This window comes from Enhydra lutris, unplaced genomic scaffold (genome assembly GCF_002288905.1).
Source record: "Enhydra lutris kenyoni isolate GAN:26980312 unplaced genomic scaffold, ASM228890v2 scaffoldscaffold38, whole genome shotgun sequence".
NCBI lineage: Eukaryota > Metazoa > Chordata > Mammalia > Carnivora > Mustelidae > Enhydra > Enhydra lutris.
In genome coordinates, this window is record NW_019154122.1 from 5,646,143 (window position 1) to 5,666,736 (window position 20,594).

Genomic DNA, 20,594 nt, shown 5'->3' on the forward strand with positions numbered 1-20,594 from the left:
AAAAAAAAAAAAAAAAAAAAAAAAAAAAAAAAAGAAAGAAAGAAGAGAGCAAAGTCTTATGAGAGACTGTGCCCCCAAACCCTGCCGTCTGGCTGACGGGTCACGACCACAACCCAGTCTGGTAGTGGGAGGGGGAGGTAAGGCGTATCAGACAAGCTTCTCAGCAGACAACTGCACTGACTCCTAAAGGGCGAGCAGGAGACAGAAGAGGAATGGATGATGTCCCAAGCAGAGGTGAGAGAGAGGGGATGAGCTTGTGCACTATACAGTATGGCGCGAACTTGGGACTGCCGAGAGCCAGGGGTCGGGGAGCAGAAGACAGAGTGGGAAACAGCAAGAGACGAGGATAGAGAACTAACAAGAGCTGAAGAGTTCAGACTTTATCCTCAGGTCCGTGGGGAGTGGCCAACAGGTTTTTGATGGGAAAAGAGGTCTTAGATATATGTGCATTTAGCTCACTACTCTGGCCGCAATGTGGAAGACAAACTCAAGGGGTCAAGAGGCAATGGAATCAGTCCAAAAAGTACTGAAGAAGTCTAAGCAAATGTCCCCCGAGACTTGATTTTATGAGGGAGAAGCGGTGAAAGAAAAAGACGTGGAGGTAGAAGTGACAAGCCTTCATAAACGACTGGGCATAAGAGAGGGGGAGAAGGCACTGAGCATACTCAGGTCTCTGTACAGTTGGAGAGCCAGAGTCTAAAGGAAAGAACAATCCTAAACAACACAGCCATCCACCAGGGTAACCAGGCCCTAAAGAGTTAAGTGAGCCGTTTATTTATTCACTTAACAAACGTCTTCCGAGTGCCTACTACGTGCCAGGCAGTGCCACTTTGCAGAACAACCACAGTCCTTGTCCCAAGAATCTCACGGTGTAAAAAGGCAGGCAGGCGTTAAAACCACATTAACCAGAAGAGTGATACACGGAGTAAGTCCAGGCTTCTGGTGACCCGCGAATGGAATGTGTAGACTTCTCAGGGTCCTTTCATTCCGCTATGGCAGCCAGAGCCACCTCTCACACCTCTGATGCTCAAATTCTTACAGAGCACCAACCAGCCATCAGGCAAACCCAGTGACATTTCAACAACACAGCCTCCCATTGCACATTGACAGGGACCATCACATCATGCTGGTGGCTGCAGGCTGGAGTCCCCTGTCCTGCCGCACCCCAAATCTACCACGTGACTCCACTGCAGATATCCACAGGGGATTCTCCAGTCAAAGTGAAAACTCTCTCCATCCAAAATGGTATTTTACTTGGACGAATGACACCATTCATTTTATATAGCACTAAACTGCAAAACTTGCCCTATAGACCCACACTTGTCCACAGCTGACCATCTGGTAACCTGGCATCTGCCAGACAGAAATTGAGCCAGAGAGAGGAACCATCAGAACTCAGTGACTGACAGAAACTACTCATGGAGAGGGGTGGTTTGCTGCTGGGCCCCTTTGCTGCTGGTGCCTAATGAATGAGTCCTTTCCTAGGGAGGAATGAAAAAGGCTTTGGGGTCATGGATAGTTTCCCTGCCAAAGGTCTTCCTCCTGCTGCCCTCTCTCTCGATGGAGGATATAAGGATACAACTACCCAGCCATTCTCCAGAACGTTCCAAATCACCTTTGTCTCCTCCTCCTCCCCTCCTCCCCACCTCCAATGAGGCCTGTCAATTACGATACCAAGCTGTGTCCTAGCTCGAGCTCTACTGATTACCCCACGTGGCTGGTGGAGACTCTCTTAGCGTTTCATCTGGCCAATGTGGACAGGCTTCTAACTCATCCTCCTTCTCAGTCTTTCTCCATCCATTCCTGACACGGCATCCACAATTAGTTCTCTAAAACACAGAACGATCCTGTCTCTTTCTTAGTAAGGGTACTATGTGCGCCCTGTGATGATAATGTTAGTTGTAAAATACAAATATATCAACACCTTGTTTAGTAGATCCTTAAAGTTGGTTTTTTTTTTAAGATTTTATTTATTTATTTGAGAGGGAGAGAGCGAGCACAAATGGGGGAGAGGCAGAGGGAGAAGCAGACACCCCACTGAGTGGGGAGCCTAATGCGGGGCAGGGCACTACCTCATGACCCTGAGACCATAACCTGAGCTGAAGGAAGATGCTTAACCGACAGAGCCATCCAGGTACCCCGAACCTTAAAGTTTAAAAGCTCAAATGTACTAGGGCTCCTGGGTGGCTCAGTCAGGTAAGCATCAGACTCCTGATTTCAGCTCAGGTCATGATCTTGGGGTCCTGGGATCAAGCCCCGTGTCAGGTTCTGCGCTCCCCAGGGACTCTGCTTCTCCCTCTCCCTCTGCTCCTTCCCTGTGCACACTTTTTTTTTTTTTTTTCCTCCTCTCTCTCTCCCTAAAATAAATAAGTAAAAATCTTTTAAATAAAAGGCGGGGGAAGCTCATATGTACTTTCTTACTAGATCTGAGCTAATTTAAATCATTGACTTGCCTCAAAGAAAAGTGGTTGTGTTTGGGTTTCTGGTGAGAAATTAAAATGACTACTGCTTTTTCTGATTACAAAAGCAATACGTAGGCGCCTGGGTGGCTCAGTGGGTTGAGCCACTGCCTTCAGCTCGGGTCATGATCCCACGGTCCTGGGATCAAGCCCCACATCCAGCTCTCTGCTCAGCAGGGAGCCTGCTTTCCTCTCTCTCTCTCTCTCTGCCTGCCTCTCTGCCTACTTGTGATCTCTCTGTTAAATAAATAAATAAAATCTTAAAAAAAAAAAGCAATACATGGTCATTTTGAAAATCAGAAAAATATGCAGAAGAACATTTAAAGTTGTCATAGTCCCGCCACCCCTAGACAGCTGGCATTTATTAAGAACTTATTTTAATTATATTATCTAATTTAATCCTTATCAGAAACCCTATAAATTGGTGTTATTATATCTCGAAGTTGTTGAAAGTAAGTGGTTTCTGAAAAATAAGCAGAGCCAAGAATTACCAACCATAGAATGTTAGGACTTAGCCACTTTTCCTGGCGTGTGTGTGTGTGTGTGTGTGTTTATGTACCTTTCAAAATGAAGATCAGTCTGTATACATTTTATAGGCTTCTTTGACACCCCCCCCTCCCACTGAATAAGAAGTTCTAAATAGCTTTTCAGGTTAATTAACAGCATCACTTTTATTAAGGGTACAGATACCTTAACCTATTGATTCCCAACTGCCCAGCATGCTGCCTATTACAGAGCAGACAAATATTTGTTGAATAAATGAATGCCATCATTTATGAACTGAAACCCCTGACTGAGAGGGTGGGGAATGCTGATGGATTTAATTACCCAATGCATTACTCCTGGAGGATCCAGTGTCGCACGGTGAACCTACCATGTTTCTCAAAAGGAATGTCATCTTCTACAAAGGGTTCAAAATCTTCCCGCTGCTTTATCATGTAATCCACTGTCTCTTGTCGGTGCTTGAGATGATTTCGTGAGTGTCCCTCCAACTGATCACCAAGTGCTCTGAACAGGCAATTGCTATCAAAACAAAAATGTTGGTCAAGACCTTTTAAAAATGAACTTAATTCATCTGAAACGACGACGCTTTGCACTAGGCCACTGATGGGAATCATTCCCCTAGAGATAAAGCCTCAATTCTGACAGTCCAGGATTCTTCCCAAATACTGTGGGGAGAGCACTAGGGCAGGCATTCAACCACATACCTTCTTGAGAGGCTACAAACTGGACCTCATTCCCCACTTAGCAGCTAGCTGACTCACAAAGATGATGAACTTCCCCAGTCTCAGCTGCTTCAATACATGCAGGTGGTGATACAGTAACCGCCTGAAGACAGGGTCCAGACATTACAGGCCATTTCACACCTAAGGACTATGATTCCCAGAGGCCCTTCCCAAGTAATAAATCCCATCTACCGCCTCTTTTCTGAAACGAGCTCCGCTACAGCTGCCCAGCTACCATCATTCATCTAACAAAGAGTACCCAAAAGACAGCAATTTGTCAAGCTCTTAATACAAGCAATTGAACTCTACATTCTGTTGGGTCCTATAAACATAGTGGAGAAGACCAGGAGAAGGAAAGCCTGTGGACAACACAAAGCTGTACTATGCAATGACACTCTCCCTCCTTGGCTCCTCTCCTCCCACCTAGGGAGCCACAAAGCCACTATTACTCCTGCCAGATGGAAACTTTAAACGCCATTTTTTGTTTCTCAAATTAAAATGCTGATAATAAACTTTAAGAGCTATCTTTACTTGGAAACTCCTCAAAGGCTTCTAAAATTTCAAATTGTTTCACAAATACAGAGCCCAAACACACGGAAACCAAAACAAGACAAACACCAACTAGTATCCTTAAAACTAAGGCAATAAGCCATTGGGAAGCCCAACAGTTGCCTAGTTTCACACCAAACTGTCCGCTCTTCCAAGTGAAGAGTAAACTCATCGCAAAATATAAATCATTACTTCCATAACTTCAGACCTAAATGTGCAAGAGAAAGAGGTTTTTTGTTTCTAACTCAGAAAAGTGAGTTTTCAACAGAAAGTTATGGAGAAGGCAGGAATCTCTTCAAGCATATAAAGACATATACTTTATTTATTTATTTGTGAAGGCAGAGGAGAAAATTTAAAGAATGCAGGTTCTATAAACTATAAACTAGAAACCAAAAAATTATGCATCAATTTGGGATAAGATTCTAGGACCAACTGGAATATAGCATTTGTGTATACTACACGGAGGTGTCTTTTACTAAAATACAACAGCCATCTTTTTTCACCCACGGGAAAAAAAAGTAACCTAATGGATAAGATGTTCTCAACTTTAAGCTTTTCTCTCAAACTTCTTTAAACCCTTAGTACCTGCCACCACTAGTCAGTCTACTTTTGGGGGGTGCCTGGATGGCTCATACTCTTGATGTTGGCTGAGGTCATGATCTCGGGGTCATAGGATCAAGCCCCGCGTTGGGCTCTGTGCTCAGCACAGAGTCTGCTTGTCGGCACATGTGCTCTCTCACTCTCCCTCTAAATTAAATAAATAAATGAATGAATGAATAAATTTTTTTAAAGATTTTATTTATTTGACAGACAGAGATCATAAGCAGGCAGAGAGGCAGGCAGAGAGAGGTGAGGGGTGGTGGGGGGCGGTGAAGCAGGCTCCCTGCTGAGCAGAGCCCGATGTGGGGCTCGATCCCAGGACCCTGAGATCATGACCCAAGCCAAAGGCAGAGGCTTAACCCACTGAGCCACCCAGGCACCCTAATAAATAAATAAAATCTTAAAAAAAAAAAAGAGGTGTGATTTAGCACAAAATTATGTATTTAGTTATTTTACATTAAATTCATGGTATTCAGCAGAAAGTAACATGCTTTCTAAGAACTTTCAGTAACAAGGGCAAATGTTCTCCATACAAGCCAAAAAACAGGGATAAAACTACGTACGCTGCGTGAGCTTGACCATGTCCATCCACACACTATATACACACACAGAAAACACACACAAATGTATGCAAACGCTGAAACCATCGCTTACGTAGCTCTTACGATTTGCCACAGACTGTTCTGAACACTTAATGTGTACTAGATGTGTTTAGTCCTCACAACCCTCTGGGACAGGTACTATTACTATCTCCCCCGGGTAACTTAGCCACGGTCACACAACCAGTAGATGGTGGCCCCAGGATTCAAACCCAGGCACCAAAAGGTTACCTGTAGTTATCCCTACACAGTGGAATTAGAAGTAACTGCTAAAAGTATTTTAAGATATGTGTCTCTATTTACCAAACTCTCCTTGAGCTTACTAAAATAAGTAATGAAAATGAAAAATTAAGATCGACAAATCACTTTCTTTTCTGACAGCGTTACAAGAGAGTGATACAGGAAAACTGAACAAACACCACACGCTTAGCATAGTGGGCAGCCTCGGGGAGTCCAGCAAGAGCACAATGCGACCAGTGCCCAAAGGCCCCCTAGATCATCCCGTTTGCTGAGCCCACACCTGAGCCCCATACACTAGGGCAGGGCTTCTCCACACTATGGCCCTCTGGGGACAGCTCTGTTGTGGGGGCTGCGCACTGCACTACGGCCCTCTGGGGACAGCTCTGTTGTGGCGGCTGCGCACTGCACCTCAGGATGTTGACAAGCACCCTGGGCCTCAACCCCCTGGATGCCAGCGGCACCTCCACTGCCTCCCCGTCAGCTGGGGCAACCCAAACTGTCTCCAGACATCACCAAACGTTCCCTGGGGGAGCATCAGACTCATCTCCCAGTAAGAACCACTGCACTATCAGGTTCTATGTAAGGTCTTGCACTTGAGTTCACAAAAAAAAGCAATTACGTAAGTGGAGTGTAAGAGTTCTGGGTGCCCGGTGAGAGTTCAGCAGGAGACAATACTGTAACAGCCGCCGAAAGAACTAATGGCCTTCAAGGCTGCCACCATAGCAGTAAATGTGCAGGAAGGGCAGGGTGGGGGCAGGGGAGGGACAGGGTTTGTCCTCTTGGAGCTCAGACCACCGCTAGAGTACTAGATGCGATTCTAGTTACCACATTTTCAGAGAGATATGTTCCGATGGGAAGTGGCTTTAAACCACAGGAGATGAAGAACATGAACTACAGCTTAGCCTAAAGCGGGCTCGGCAGGACACAAGATCTACTTCCAACTATGTGTCATGGTGAAAGGCACGCTGTTATTTGTACATTAAAACTAAAACACGGGAGCTCCAGAGACACAGATTCAGGCAAATGAAAGGAAATTTTAACTCTATGGAAACAAGTCATAAACTAAGGATCTTGTAAATTTCCGTCTACTGGCAATCCTCGGTGTCTACATATGTGCTCTACACAATGGCAGCCAACAGCTACGTGTGACTACTGAGCACGTGAAACGTAGTTAATCGAAACTAAGGCGTGTTGTAAGGATAAGATACTGGATTTTGAATAGTATTTTAAGACATAAAATATCTCATTAAAAATCTTTATATTGACTCTGTCAAAACAATAATATTTTAACATACCAATATTATGACATACAGTGACATATATTAAAATTAGTTTCACCTGTTTCTTTTTATTTTTTTAATGTAGCTAATGGAAAAATTTTAGATTACATATTGGCTCCTATTTTATTTCTATTGGACCAGCACTGGTCTAGATCACTGATTCTCCAAGTATGATCCCTAACTACTTGAAAACTTATTTGAAATGAAAATTCTCAGGCTTCACCCCAGGCCTACTGACTCAAACATTCTGGGTTTAAACCCAAGAACCTAGCTCCTCGAAATGGTTGTGTTGCATTCAAAAGTTTGAGAAACACTAGCCTAAAATCCAGACGCCAGCTCCATGGTTTGCAATTACGGCTGCATATTAGAATCACCTGTGGACATTTTAAAGGTTATCAATAACCAGGTCCCACTGCCTGAGATTCTGGTATAGTTGATCTAGAAGAGGCCCAAACACTATTTTTTCCAAAGTTCCCTAAGTGTGCCAGCAAGGTTGAAAACCAGGGAGCTAGATGCAGAGCAGCTGTCCACGGGATGCCAGTAACAAGGTGATGTGGCAGTACCCTTCCATCATTAGAATCCTAAGATTCCAAAAGCAAAACAAAAATTAAAAAATAACGTACTTAGGAGAGATAAATGGTTAAAATTAGTGATTCTTTAACGTTTTCATTCTAGAACACTACTAATTAGTAATGTAGTTGAGGCCAACATTAGTAAGACGCAACTAGACACGGTTCAGAGATGCTAATACTGTACTGCCTAATCCAATCAGACATTCTTTTCACACTATGCCAATCATGTTTTTAAGGACAACACCAAGGTTAAAATATTTCTTTGTTTTGAAACTGAATCTAATTTATGTTGGCCCTCCCTCCAGACAACAGGACAAATACAAAGGCGGCCCATGATGCATGACAAAACCCCGTAAGTAGCTCCGAGATTAATCTAGGCTAAACTGACTCATCTCACGTAAAGGCTACATTAGAGGACAGCAGGTGCCCAGAGGTGCCAGGATGCTCTAAGTACCATACCGCCTACGGTGAATATGCCTCCACAGTGAGATGCTAGGTCAGGCTACTCAATATGGTAATCAGACCAGAATGGAAAGACCAAAGAGTGGAGGCTGTCAACTTCTGTTATCATAACTTCATTCTATTTCACCAAGAGTACTCAATAAATATTAATAAAGAATCTGATGATACCTACTAAGCCATCACATACACAGGGAACCCCATTCACTGTACAGTGATAAAGCCCGTTGTCGTTATATCCAAAAGCACCACAACACTGGAAGGCTGAACCACAGCCCATCTCATGGTCCCCGTGGGAAGAATGTGTGAACAGAAAGGGGTGAGCCTCATGGAACACACAGAAGGAATTATCATTATCATTTTAGCTAACATTGTCTCAAGAACAGTGACCCCGGAAGAGAGAGACATGAACATTCCTCTGGCCTCCGCAGCCTCCCTGCCAGTGTTCTACCCTTCTACCCTGATACTCCTACGTCCGAAGCAACTCCTCTGCCTTTACATGTATTATATTACTCCTCAGCCTGGAATGTTCTCTTGGCATATTCCCATTGGTATGGGAATGACCCAGTCTGAGTATGACCTCCTCTGAGAGGCAGCTGGTATGGTGTAAGCTCACTGAATATTGGACGAATGAATGAGAAGGCCTCCCTGATCGCTTCAGGAAGTGCTGGCCACTTCTCAATAGTACTATAATCGGCCACTGTTAAAAATATACCAAACTGTAATTATTTATATCATCCATTCTCAAAGTGGGGCCCAGTTTGGGAGAGGGGAAGGTAGTTCTGAGACCCTTTCGGGGTATTCCTGAGTTCAAAACTAAGATGTTACTTATCTTTTGCGCTCTTACTCTCCCACAAGTATACAGTGGAGATTTCCAGAGCTTACGTGATACATAGGTTATCATTCTGACAGTTAATGGAATGGGTGTTTGTGTAGTCTTGTGTTTCTAATTTTTGCTTTCCTTTCAAATACAGTAAATATTGATAGCTTTAACCCACATAAACAAAAGCTCTTTGGAGTTCTCAGTAATTTTCAGGAGTGTAAAGGAGTCCCTAGGTCAAAATGTTTGAGCTCCCTTTTTCATTTATCTCTTACTAGGCTGTGAACTCCTTAAGTATCTTAGTCTTCAATGGATTCCCAAATCTTGGCTCAACCAACGTTTGCTGAATTAACTAAATTATGTTCTCTTGTGGGCAGAGCAGAGGAGAGGTAGTACCCCCAAAGTTTTCCATCGCATTGTGAGAGCTCCCTCAGGATTTTACAGTTCCCTGTGCTGCAACTCCTGCTCAGAAGCAACCTTCTGTTGAGTACTTCAGTTTCCCCGGCATCCTGACATTGAGAATACCATGTCTAGTATAACAGACACAAGCACTCCAATCATTTGCAAGGAAGAGCCTCACCTCAATCCCAGTGTAAAATATTCAACTGTAAAGTATTTTAGTTTATACAGCAGTGTCTCGTGCTTGTAAGTTTGATTAGGGTAAGTAAGGCCCAGAATAGTTCATAAACTATATTTGACGAAATCAAAGTACTAGGCTAAAAGCAAGACACAGCAAAGCAAGTCTTTAATGGCAGTGACTCCACTAAGAAAACGTCCCTTTGTGAGCCCCCCCTGAGGGTGTAGTTGGCTTCTGTGACATTTTTATCATTCATTCGTACAACAAAAATGCACTGCATGCCCTCTATGGACTAGGCACTATGCTAGATGATGGTGAGTAAAACGCAACCAAACTCTAAAGCCAAGTGTCTAAGCACCGAACATATGCAGGAAAAGATGGGAAATATCAATTACTGCCAGTTCATACACTGTCTTGATCAATAAGGTACAATGTGATGTGAAATCAAAAAAAAAAAAAAAAAACCACTTTCTTCCCTCTTTTCCATGCTTAGTAAGTAAGGCAATTCTATATGGTCTTGAACCTCATCTTATTCCTCCCTCTGCCCTTTCTGAGCCCTTAAATGAAGGGAAGAACAGCAGGAGCCAGGCTATTATTAATATTGTCTCTTCCAGAGTGACACACCCTGGCAACCAGACTCCCCCTGACCTACCCCTGCAATGAGGGTGCTAACTGTTCTCCGCCCCCCCCCTTCTTTTTCCTGCTGTCATCCATGCTTCTGGATCCATTTCCCCTAACCTTTCCCCATTTTCTCCCTCCCATCCCACTTATTTAGCTCGTGTTCCCTAAAAAAGCTTGCCCTAGATTCCAGTCTAAGCCCCAAGCAAGCTGGAGTTAAGCATCAGAGGAGAAACTCGGGCGCACAGAAGTCAGAACTAGAGAAGTTACCTTCAGTTCAGTGAACAACAGGCCCTCAAAGACCTAACTTCCTAAGTGTAAAAGGAGGGCAGCACCCAACAGTAAGAACTCGAGAAGAACAGAGTGTTATACCAAGTGGAGCGTCGCCTCTTTCTCCCGGTCTCAGCATCGTTCTGACTCCCCTACGTGCTGTCCTGCTCTCCGAGGGACCAGCTCCAACTCATTCCTCCAGGTCTCAGCTTAAATATCACCTTTCAGAGAGGCCTTCCTGGGCACCTATCTAAAGGAGACTTGCTCCACTGCTGTCTCTTGGGACCACTTCACAGTTTCCTCGAGGCTTTTGCCAACATGAGGTCAATTTGAGATTACTCGAGCGTCCCGAGGGGAGGGATCCACCCCCACCCCCCTCCCTCACTGGGAAGCGGTGGCGCTCGGCGCCTCCTGAATGAATGAGCGGACGAGAGCGGGCGACGGTCGCCGCGCCCCGCGCGTCCCCCGGCACCGCCTCCCGCGCTCCCGGGTCCGCCTCACCCGTCCCCCGGCACCTCCCGCAGCTTCAGCCCCAGGGCCTGCAGCTGGTTGGCGAAGCTGACGAACTCTTCCTCGCAGCCGCCGCCGCCGCCGGACTCCGGCCGGTTCCGCCGCTCTTTGGCCAGAGCCCGGCGCGCCGCCCGCTCGTCGCGCTTGCGCTCGGCCTCGGCTTTCCGGCTGCCGCTTCCCGGCCGGCCCTTGACCGCTTGCTTTCGGGACATGGCCGCGACACGCGGCCCGCAGCTGCAAGACGAAAAGCCGCAGGACCGCCCAGCGGCCGTCTCAGGTGCCAAGAAAGCGAAGCGGCGCGGGCGACGGAACCCGGCGACGGCGACGCGGCCACCGCGCCTGCGCGGGAGCCGGGCTTCCCGGGTCACGTGACGTACCCCGCCCCCTCCGCGCGGCTCTGTGGGCAGGCACCATAGAGAGCTCGCCTGTGAGAGGCAGAGGGGCCCAGAGCTTTGTTGGCTCGGCTCTTCCCCCCGGCGGTGGGGGGTGCTCCGAGTGAGGAGCAGGTGGCTGCTGAGAACGAGGCAGGGGAAGGTCAAGGGGAGAAGGAGAAGGATTGAAAAGTCGAAGACCAGATCAGCGACCAAAGTAAGGAAAGAAAGGAAACTAAAAACTTTTTTTTTAAAGATTTTAGTTATTTATTTGTCAGAGAGAGAGAGAGAGAGCGAGCACAGGCAGACAAGAGTGGCAGGCAGAATCAGAGGGAGAAGCAGGCTCCCTGCGGAGCAAGGAGCCCGACGTGGGACTCGATCTGAGGACACTGGGATCATGACCTGAGCCGAAGGCAGCTGCCCAACCAACTGAGCCACCCAGGCGTCCCGGAAATTAAAAACTTTTAACTCTACTTCTGAGCCTACATTTGGGATAGGCCCGTTCACATGGTTCAGTCGTGTTTAATTATCCCCATATTACGGGAAATGGGATCTGAGAGGTTAAGGAATTTCCAGAAGATACCACAGCAAAGAAGCAGAGCTTTGCCCTGGTTCCAAAGCCCATAGGCTTTGTTTCTTTAATTCTTCCCCCTCCACCATCCTCATAAAGGGGGAGGTTGCCCTTGTCCAAAACTTCTGACAACTCCGGGAATCTGGATTCCAATCTAGGGTGACACACCTAGGTTTGCCTCGAATTCTGGGTTTCCTGGGATGCAGGGCTTGTGGTTTTAAAACCGAGACAGTCCTCGGTAAACCAGGATCGTTGATTACTCTAACTACTCTGGAACCTAACCCCACTGACAAGTAACCCGCTGTCTCCTGCAATAATCCCGTTGTTAAAAGGCAGACCGAGGCACGTCAACATTTTTGAGGGTTTATCTTGGGCATACATCATGGGAACGGAGCTGTGCCAAACCAAAGGTGGCTGGGGACGGTCCTCCAACAGCAGCTAGGGGAGAGGATTTTATAGAGAAGACAGGAAGCTAAGCCAGGAAATTATTTGATGGTTGTAGCATGAGCCATTGACTTATTTGGGAAAACCTACTTGACTGTGCTTGGTTCTTAAGTTTCATTTTCTGGGATTTGAGTGCATTGAGTCTGGCTTAAGTTTTGGTTCGCTTCTGTAGTTACAAGGCATTACAGCCACCTTGGTCTAATAGCCTCCCCGTTTGGTTATCTTAACACCCTCTCCTCCCTAGTCTCAGCCCCTTTTCTTAATTCCTTCCCTTCCCATAGTCATGCTACTGCCTTCTCTTTATGGCCCTCTAAACTAATCTCACCATCCCTAGGAATGTTCCTAATGTTTCCGCCCATAATAATTATCTTCTCACTCTACTTACAAGGTCCTCTTGCGTCATGGCCAAAAGCAGCATCTGCACACTCAGTTTCAACCAGCATCCGTATTTATCTCCCACCAGTAACTCTCATCTCAGGCCCTGTGCTGGATGCCCAGCGTAACTCCGAACCAAAGAGATAGGGGGATTGCCCTCAGGAAGCCCAGGTTCCAGTGGGACATATAGACAAGGAGACAGCAAATTATAATACTGCATAAGAAATGCTATCAAGGCAAAGGTATAGATGCGTTGGGGGGAAAAAGTGGAGTGAAAGATGCAAAAAGGGTTCCAGGAAGAACTGAGAGCCAGGCTGAAGCTGAAAGGGTGAGAAGGACGTGGGCAGACTGAAAGAGTTCAGAGGGAGGGGACAGTGTGCTCAGTTTTGAGAACTAAAGGAAGTACCATCTGACAGAATTACGAGGGCTTGAGCAGGAAGCGGAAGGAAAGCCCAACTCCAGCGCAATCTCCATAGAGCATACCAAGGGACTCAGCCCAAGTCCTTAGAGCCCTGGCAGGGCCATCTTGGGGACAGACATGATCAGGTGTATGTCTAGAAATACGTCTTCGGCTTTGATGAGGCGAATGAGTAGGGGGGGATGTCACATGGGAGGCTCCAAAGACGGATGACAGTGATGTGATTCTGGGTCAAGGACATGACGCTGGGTCTAGGACAGAGGCGAAGTGAGGGCGATTGGAAAGATAGATTCACATGCTAGTAAAAGCACATGGAAGGGAACTGGACTGACTTGTCTTGGAATGTTTCACAGGCTTCACTGAAGTTCCTGAAATTCTTCCACTACAGATCCTTCTTTTGTTCTCAGGAAGAAAGAGTGTGAATTGTGCCTGGACCCACCTTTTCTTGCACTGACATTCCAAGGTCTTAGATGACCCCTCTGCTGTGTTTAGTAAGGTGGGGGGAGGGGACAGGAAGTGCTGGGAGTGCAAACCCCTGGACAGGAAGGCAGAGACCCAGGTTCAGGGCTGGGTCTATCACCAACAGATGCCACAAGCTTGGGTTGGTTACTCCACCTCCCAAGTTCCTTTTGCTCCTCTGTAAAATAGCAGCAATAACCGCAAGGACCAAATACAACAGTAAGGACAGTAATGACAGACTTCTGTGGGGTTACCGTGTGCCTGGCACTGCTCTCATTGCTTTACAAATACTGTCTCCTTTAGTCATTTCAACAACTCAATGAAATAGGTACTGTCTGAGGCACAGAGGGGTTAAGTAACTTGCCCAAAGTCACAAAGCCAGACCATTTCACTCCAGACGATATGCCTTTTTTTTTTTTTAAGTAGGCTTCACACCTACCATGGGGCTTGAACTCACGACCCCAACATCAAGAGTCCCACACTCTACTGACTGGGCCAGCCGGGTATCCCAGGACTATATTATACTCTTAACCACTGTATTATACGACACACATAACTTTTCACAAACTGCACAAAACTCTATATAACACATAAATTATTTCATTATTAGCTCTCTTTCCCCCACATTCATTGTTAATACAGTCTTTCTACCACCTCTGTTATCACATATCACTGTTGTCTGATTTTCTATTTAAGTTTTTCTGTTGGGGCGCCTGGGTGGCTCAGTGGGTTAAAAGCTCTGCCTTTGGCTCAGGTCATGATCCCAGGGTCCTGGGATGGAGCCCCGCATCAGGCTCTCTGCTCTGCAGGGAGTCCGCTCCCCCTCCCCAACCCAGCCTGCCTCTTTGCTTGCTTGTGATCTCTGTCAAATAAATAAATAAATAATCTTAAAGTTTTTCTGTGTTAAAGCAGATCATAACGGTTTAGAGCCTGATAGACCTAGATCTCCATCCTGGGTTCACCTTAGGTGAGTGATTTAACTTCTGAACCTCAGTTTACTATTCTGTCAAATGGCCATGCTGCTGTAGAAACGGGAGGGAGAGTTGTAGACATTAATAGAAACATAAAGCCCCAGGCTCACTAGCTTAACAGAGTTGCTTGAAACGTTTCTCTGTGGTGGAAAGCTCATGGGGGCAAGGCAAAGTCTGGCATTGCAAACTTCAGAAACCAGAAGAGGAAGGCCTGTCTTCACAAAACATATGGAAAGCCAGAATATGTGCAAATAGTGACAGAAATGCAAACACTTGTCCTTCTCATAAAATTCTTTTCTTCCAGAGGCCCACGGCCTTTTGGCCCATGCCTAGAATATCTTTTTACCTCTTTTTTTTTTAAAGATTTTATTTATTTATTTGACAGAGAGAGATCACAAGTAGGCAGAGAGAAAGAGGAGGAAGCAGGCTCCCTGTTGAGCAGAGAGCCCAACTTGGGGTTCGACCCCAGGACCCTGGGATCATGGCCTTAGCAGAAGGCAGAGGCTTAACCCACTAAGCTACCCAGGCACCCAATGTCTAGGCTTTTGAAGGAGCTAGTTGCTTGTCCCTCAGCAGAGAGCTGTGTTAGACGACATCTCCTTTTGAGTGGGAAGGAATAATGCTTATATGTTCTATCGAAAGGCCGAAGGGAAGGAGGACTTGTGTGCTGAATGAATGCTCTACAAGCTTCATCAGAGTTAATTCAAAGACTCATGAAACCTCACTGGGTGGCATGTAGTACAGGAGTCTCCCCTTATGTGCAGGGGACACATTCTAAGACCCCCCCCAGCAAGTGCCTGAAACCGCAGAAAGTACCGAGCGCTGTGTATACTATGTTTGTCCCTATACACACAAACGTATGGTAAAGTTTAATTTATAAATTAGGCACAGAAAGAGATTAGCAATAATAATGTTTAATGCCATAGAACAATTACAACAAAATACTGTAATAAAAGTTATGAGAGGGGCACCTGGGTGGCTCAGTCAGTTAAGTGTCTACCTTCGGCTGAGGTTATGATCTCAGGGTCCTGGGATTGAGCCCCGCATCGGGCCCCCTGCTCAGCTGGGAGTCTGCTTCTCCCTCTCCCTCTTGCTGCTCTTGTGCTCTTTCTCTCTCGCAAATAAATAAAATCTTTTTTTAAAAAGTTATGTGAATGTGGCTTCTCTCTCTTTCTCAAAATATCTTGTATTCACCTTTCTTGTGATGATGTGAGATGATAAGATACCTGTGTGATGAGACGTGGTGAGGTGGAGGTGAATGACCAGGCATATGATGTAGCCTTAGGCTACTATTGAACTTCTGACAATCCGTTAACATTACCAGGGAGATCATCTGCTTCTGGACTGGGTTTGATCGCAGGTAACTGAAATTGTGGAAAGCAAACCGTCTTGATGGGGGGCGGGAACTACTTGCAAATTAGTTGTTTTTTTTTAAGTGTGATTAGCAGAATTTTAGTGAAGAAATGCAACTCTAGGACTTGTCAGAACCCACCATAGAGGATATGTGAACTCTCATGCACTGCATTTTGGAGGTAAACTAGTCTGGACCCTTTGAAGGACAATGAGGCAGTCCCTGGTAGCATTTTAAACGTCTGATGACCCAGAGAGGCCACATCTCATTACCCATTCTAAAACAAGTCTTGGGCCATGGACCAGGCGTTATACCCACATGGCTTTAAGGCACAATGGTACGTAAAAGCCAATAATTAGAAACAATGTGAATATCCATCCATAGGAAAATGGCTTCTTAAATTACAAAGCAGCCATTTATTAAATGCTTTACAACCCTTTAACAGGATGAGGGGGAGGGAAATGAGGGTGGTCTAGAATTCACATACACAGCTCTCCTGGACCTGTGGTCGAATGAAAAAACACAAGGCAGAACAACGCATTCCAAGTAGACTTTACCTAAAACACGAAAGTATCGTAAAACAAAACAGAAGAGTTATGTTTTCTGCAGGTCTATATATGGCCAGAAACATATGGAAAAAAATGGTCTGGAAAGATAAATGCCAGCCTGATAAGAGTAAGGGCGGAGAGAAGAGTGAAAGAGACCTTATCTTTGTAAGTTTTTTTTTTAAATAAAGGCAGTGTAATTGTGTATGATACATATAATTACATTACATTATTTTTACTGGACTAACAAAATCTATTCTTCAAATTTCTTTTCTCTCAGTCATTCTTCATTTCTGCATCTTTTATTTTATGTTGGTGTGTGTGTGTGTGTGTGTGTGTGTGTGTGAGCGTGTGTGTATGTGCATGCAAACAGGGCGTGGGGGGCTTGGGGGGGAGATTTGTCACTCCTTTGTCTGTTTTTCCATTTGTGGCTCCTGCTCTCAGTATTGGTCGTTCCGGTGCCTCCTTCTGTTGGCCCTGCTCCCCCTCCCGGACCTTATCCTCTTTCTCAGGACTTCCAGCACCACTTTGCCTCACCCACTTAGCATATGGTAGACCAAAAGGGAAAGAATTTGGGAGTGGTCAGATTGAAATAAACCCAAATTCCATTTCTGCTGCTGAAACCCATGCGAACAGCAGTGTTATCTTTCCAAGCTCCAGTTTCCTCACCTGGAAAGAGAGGGCAGCCACGGTTCCTCTCAGAGTTGTTCTGAGACATCAAGATCATGACTCTGACAGGGTAGTGACCTAAGTCCGTAAATACTGGTTTCCTTCCCTCTCTCTCCCTTACCTCTCTTTTGTCCTACCTCCTCACTGCCCAATCTCTGCACTTTCCCTTAAATGATTCTATGCTATATACTACAATATACTGAAATATATATACTAAATTATTTATCTATGTAAAAGGAGTAGTTAATATTATCCAGCATTCTTTTTTCTAGCAACTAAATAGAACATTCACGGCTCTCATGGGGAATGAAAAACATCAGTTTTTGGTTTTGTGTGACCCTTGCTTGACTTCTTCATTTTATCCATGGCCCTTGTTGGGGGGAGAAGGCCATGGGTTATGGGAATGGGTGGGGGGGAGGTTTCTGTCCCTGGGCTAGATTTTAGATGCTCATACTCATTTGATGACTTCGCTGGTCCTTGACGGGCAGATATGTATTTATAGCTCTTAACAATTTCTTTGTCCAGTGTCTCTGTGCCATAGATCCTAACTGCCCACGGAATCTGTTGTTAAAGTTACCCTGCATAACCTACCAATGCCATCAGCATCTGCAGGAGGACTGTGTCCTGTGGCCACAGCAGCCCAGCCGGTGAAGGGACGAGGAGTCCTGTGCCAGAGGGCACACAAGGGGGCAGCAGAAAGCTTTTTCTCTTGTCTCTCAAACAGTACACGTGGCAATGTTTCGGATATGAAAAATACAGCATGTTCGTGGGAGAATATGTTGACATTAAAGAAAGCAGAGGGAAAAAAATCATCCATAATCCCACTATCAGAGGTAGTGATTGTAGCTGTGTATGTGCTTAATGGCTTGAACATATGAGATTGCTGATAGCTGGGCATTTCTAACCTACAGAAGTGATAATTTTCACGTGGTTTAACCTAATATTTCCTCCCACCCCTTCTGTCTGACAAACATAATGCACTTTTAAATAAAAACTCAAGATGAGATTATATACACATATGTGAGTATATCTTTAAAGCCTGCCTTTTGAAACAGTCAACAAAACCAAAGACAACTGGCAGAATGAGAGAAGATATTTGTAAATGACGTATCAGATAAAGGGCTAGTATCCAAAATCTATAAAGAACTTATCAAACTCAACACCCAAAGAACAAAGAACAAATAATCCAATCAAGAAATGGGCAGAGGACATGAACAGACATTTCTGCAAAGAAGACATCCAGATGGCCAACAGACACATGAAAAAGTGCTCCACATCACTCGGCATCAGGGAAATACAAATCAAAACCACAATGAGATACCACCTCACACCAGTCAGAATGGCTAAAATTAACAAGTCAGGAAACGACAGATGCTGGCGAGGATACGGAGAAAGGGAAACCCTCATCACTGTTGGTGGGGATGCAAACTGGTGCAACCATTCTGGAAAACAGTATGGAGGTTCCTTAAAAAGTTGAAAAGAGAGCTACCCTATGACCCAGCAATCGCACTACTGAGTATTTACCCTAAAGATACAAGGGCACGTGCACCCAAATGTTTATAGCAGCAATAGCCAAACTATGGAAAGAACCTACATGTCCATCAACAGATGAATGGATAAAGAAGATGTGGTGTATATATATATATATATATATATATATATATACGATGGAATACTATGCAGCCATCAAAAAAACACGAAATCTTGCCATTTGCAATGACATGGATGGAGCTAGAGAGTATTATGCTAAGCAAAATGAGTCAATGAGGGAAAGACAATTATCATATAATCTCTCTGGTATGAGGAATTTGAGAGGCCAGGCAGGGGTTCGTGAGGGTGGGGAGGGAAAAAATGAAACAAGATGGGATCAGGAGGGAGATAAACCATAAGAGACTCTTAATCTTAGGAAACAAACTGAGGGTTCCTGGAGTGGAGGGGGGTTGGGAGGGATAGGATGGCTGGGTGATGGACATTGGGGAGGGTACACACTATGGGGAGTGCTGTGAATTGTGTAAGATTGATAACTCAGACCTGTACCCCTGAAGCAAATAATACATTATATGTTAATAAAAAATTAAAAATAAATAAAACTTGCCTTTTAAAATGAAGTATTAATGATAGGGGTGCCTGGGTGGCTCAGTCACTTAAGCATCTGCCTTTGGCTCAGCTCATGATCCCAGGGTCCTGGGATCGAGTCCCACATTGAGCTCCCTGCTCAGCAGAGCCTGCTTCTCCCTCCCCCTGCTCATGTATGCACGCTCTCTCTCTTTCTCTCTGTCTCTCTCCCTCTCAAATAAATAAAATCTTAAAAATAAGAAATATTAATGATAACAAATGTGTATGTGTACACTAGCATGCCTAATACTGCTGCCGTGAGAAATGAAATGTCACACATACAACTGAAGACCCATAGATGTCCCTCCCCAGCAGTCGCCCCTCCCTGTCTCCTTGAGGTAGCCATTCTCATAAACCTGGGGTTCATCAGACCTAGGTTTATATCACACAGTACGCAGGATTGCTTAGCATTTTTAACTTTATATAAATGATACCAAAGTGGATATATCATCCTGTGACTTGTATACCCGATTAAACATTATGTTTTTGGAAATGTATCCCTATTGATGCATACAGTTTTGCTAATACATTTTCAATTTTTTGCTATTAAATATACAGATTCACTATCTGCCTCTCTCCACGAGGCTGGGGGCCTCTCCATGCTGGGACTGTCTCTCTATTATATGTGGCTGGAGAGGCCCCACAAGTGGGCTTTGAATAAATGGATAAATGCAGGAAGTAAAAGAGTAAGAATCCCTGTCCTAGAAGATCCAGCCTCCTTTGTTGGGGACCCAAGACAGAGCATCCTGATGACAAGACGGTTCTCGCATCTGGACAGGCAGACGTCAAGGCTGAATGGAACACTTCATTCAGAGGTCACCTCCCTGGTGCCAGACACAGGGTGCTAGCTAGTTTTGTCCAGAACTTCAGGGGAGGAGCAGTGCCATCAGGAAAAGCTTCTAGAAGGTCCTGAGCACACTTCTGAAAGAGGACTAGTTTCCTTCTGCCATCACAACCAAAAGCCCACATTTCCAGATAAAGACGATGGCGTGGTCTCCAGATTTTCTGGTTCTCTTCGTCTCCAAGTTTTTCAGACAGTTCTAATCTATGGGTGGCAGAAAATGGCACTGCCGGGGCCTTAGAATGCAGGCAACCAAACACACACACACACACACACACACACACAATTCCTTTGATGCGTTTAAATCTTCCTGACTCTGATGCGTTTGAAGTTTGGCTGTAAACTGAACTATAAAACAGAAAGATAACCATAAACCACAGGGACTATGAGACATAATGGCCAGAACTGAGGGCCTCTGGCATCACACAGAGCTGAGTTAGAATCCTGACTCTTCTGCTTCCCGAATGAATGTGTGACCCTGTGCGAGAGAGCTAACCTTGTCTAATTTCTGTCGCTTTATCTGCAAAACAGACACACCACCTGGCAAGCTGATGGGTTGAACTACCAGGTTTTACTGCTTGGTGCACATCCTATAAACGGGAGAAAGTTTTATTAGCAAGCTGGGTCGGAGGGAGCTACCACTGACTATCGAAGCCGGCCATGGTCGTTGAGAAAGAATGAAACT

General features: G+C 45.2%; 2 protein-coding genes across 2 annotated transcripts in view; one reads left to right on the forward strand and one right to left on the reverse strand.

Annotated features, from left to right (window-relative positions):
* Positions 1 to 10,991, reverse strand: part of LOC111154851 (OTU deubiquitinase 3) — a 28,321-nt gene extending 17,330 nt beyond the window's left edge. The window contains exons 1-2 of the mRNA XM_022514787.1: positions 10,771 to 10,991; positions 3,334 to 3,482 (exon numbers count right to left, since the gene is read on the reverse strand). Of these exons, the coding sequence (XP_022370495.1) occupies positions 3,334 to 3,482; positions 10,771 to 10,991 (370 nt within the window). The remainder of the gene's footprint in view (positions 1 to 3,333; positions 3,483 to 10,770) is intronic.
* The window catches only part of LOC111154828 (ring finger protein 186), a 41,992-nt gene continuing 32,387 nt past the window's right edge, over positions 10,990 to 20,594 (forward strand). The window contains exon 1 of the mRNA XM_022514755.1: positions 10,990 to 11,056. Within this exon, the coding sequence (XP_022370463.1) occupies positions 10,990 to 11,056 (67 nt within the window). The remainder of the gene's footprint in view (positions 11,057 to 20,594) is intronic.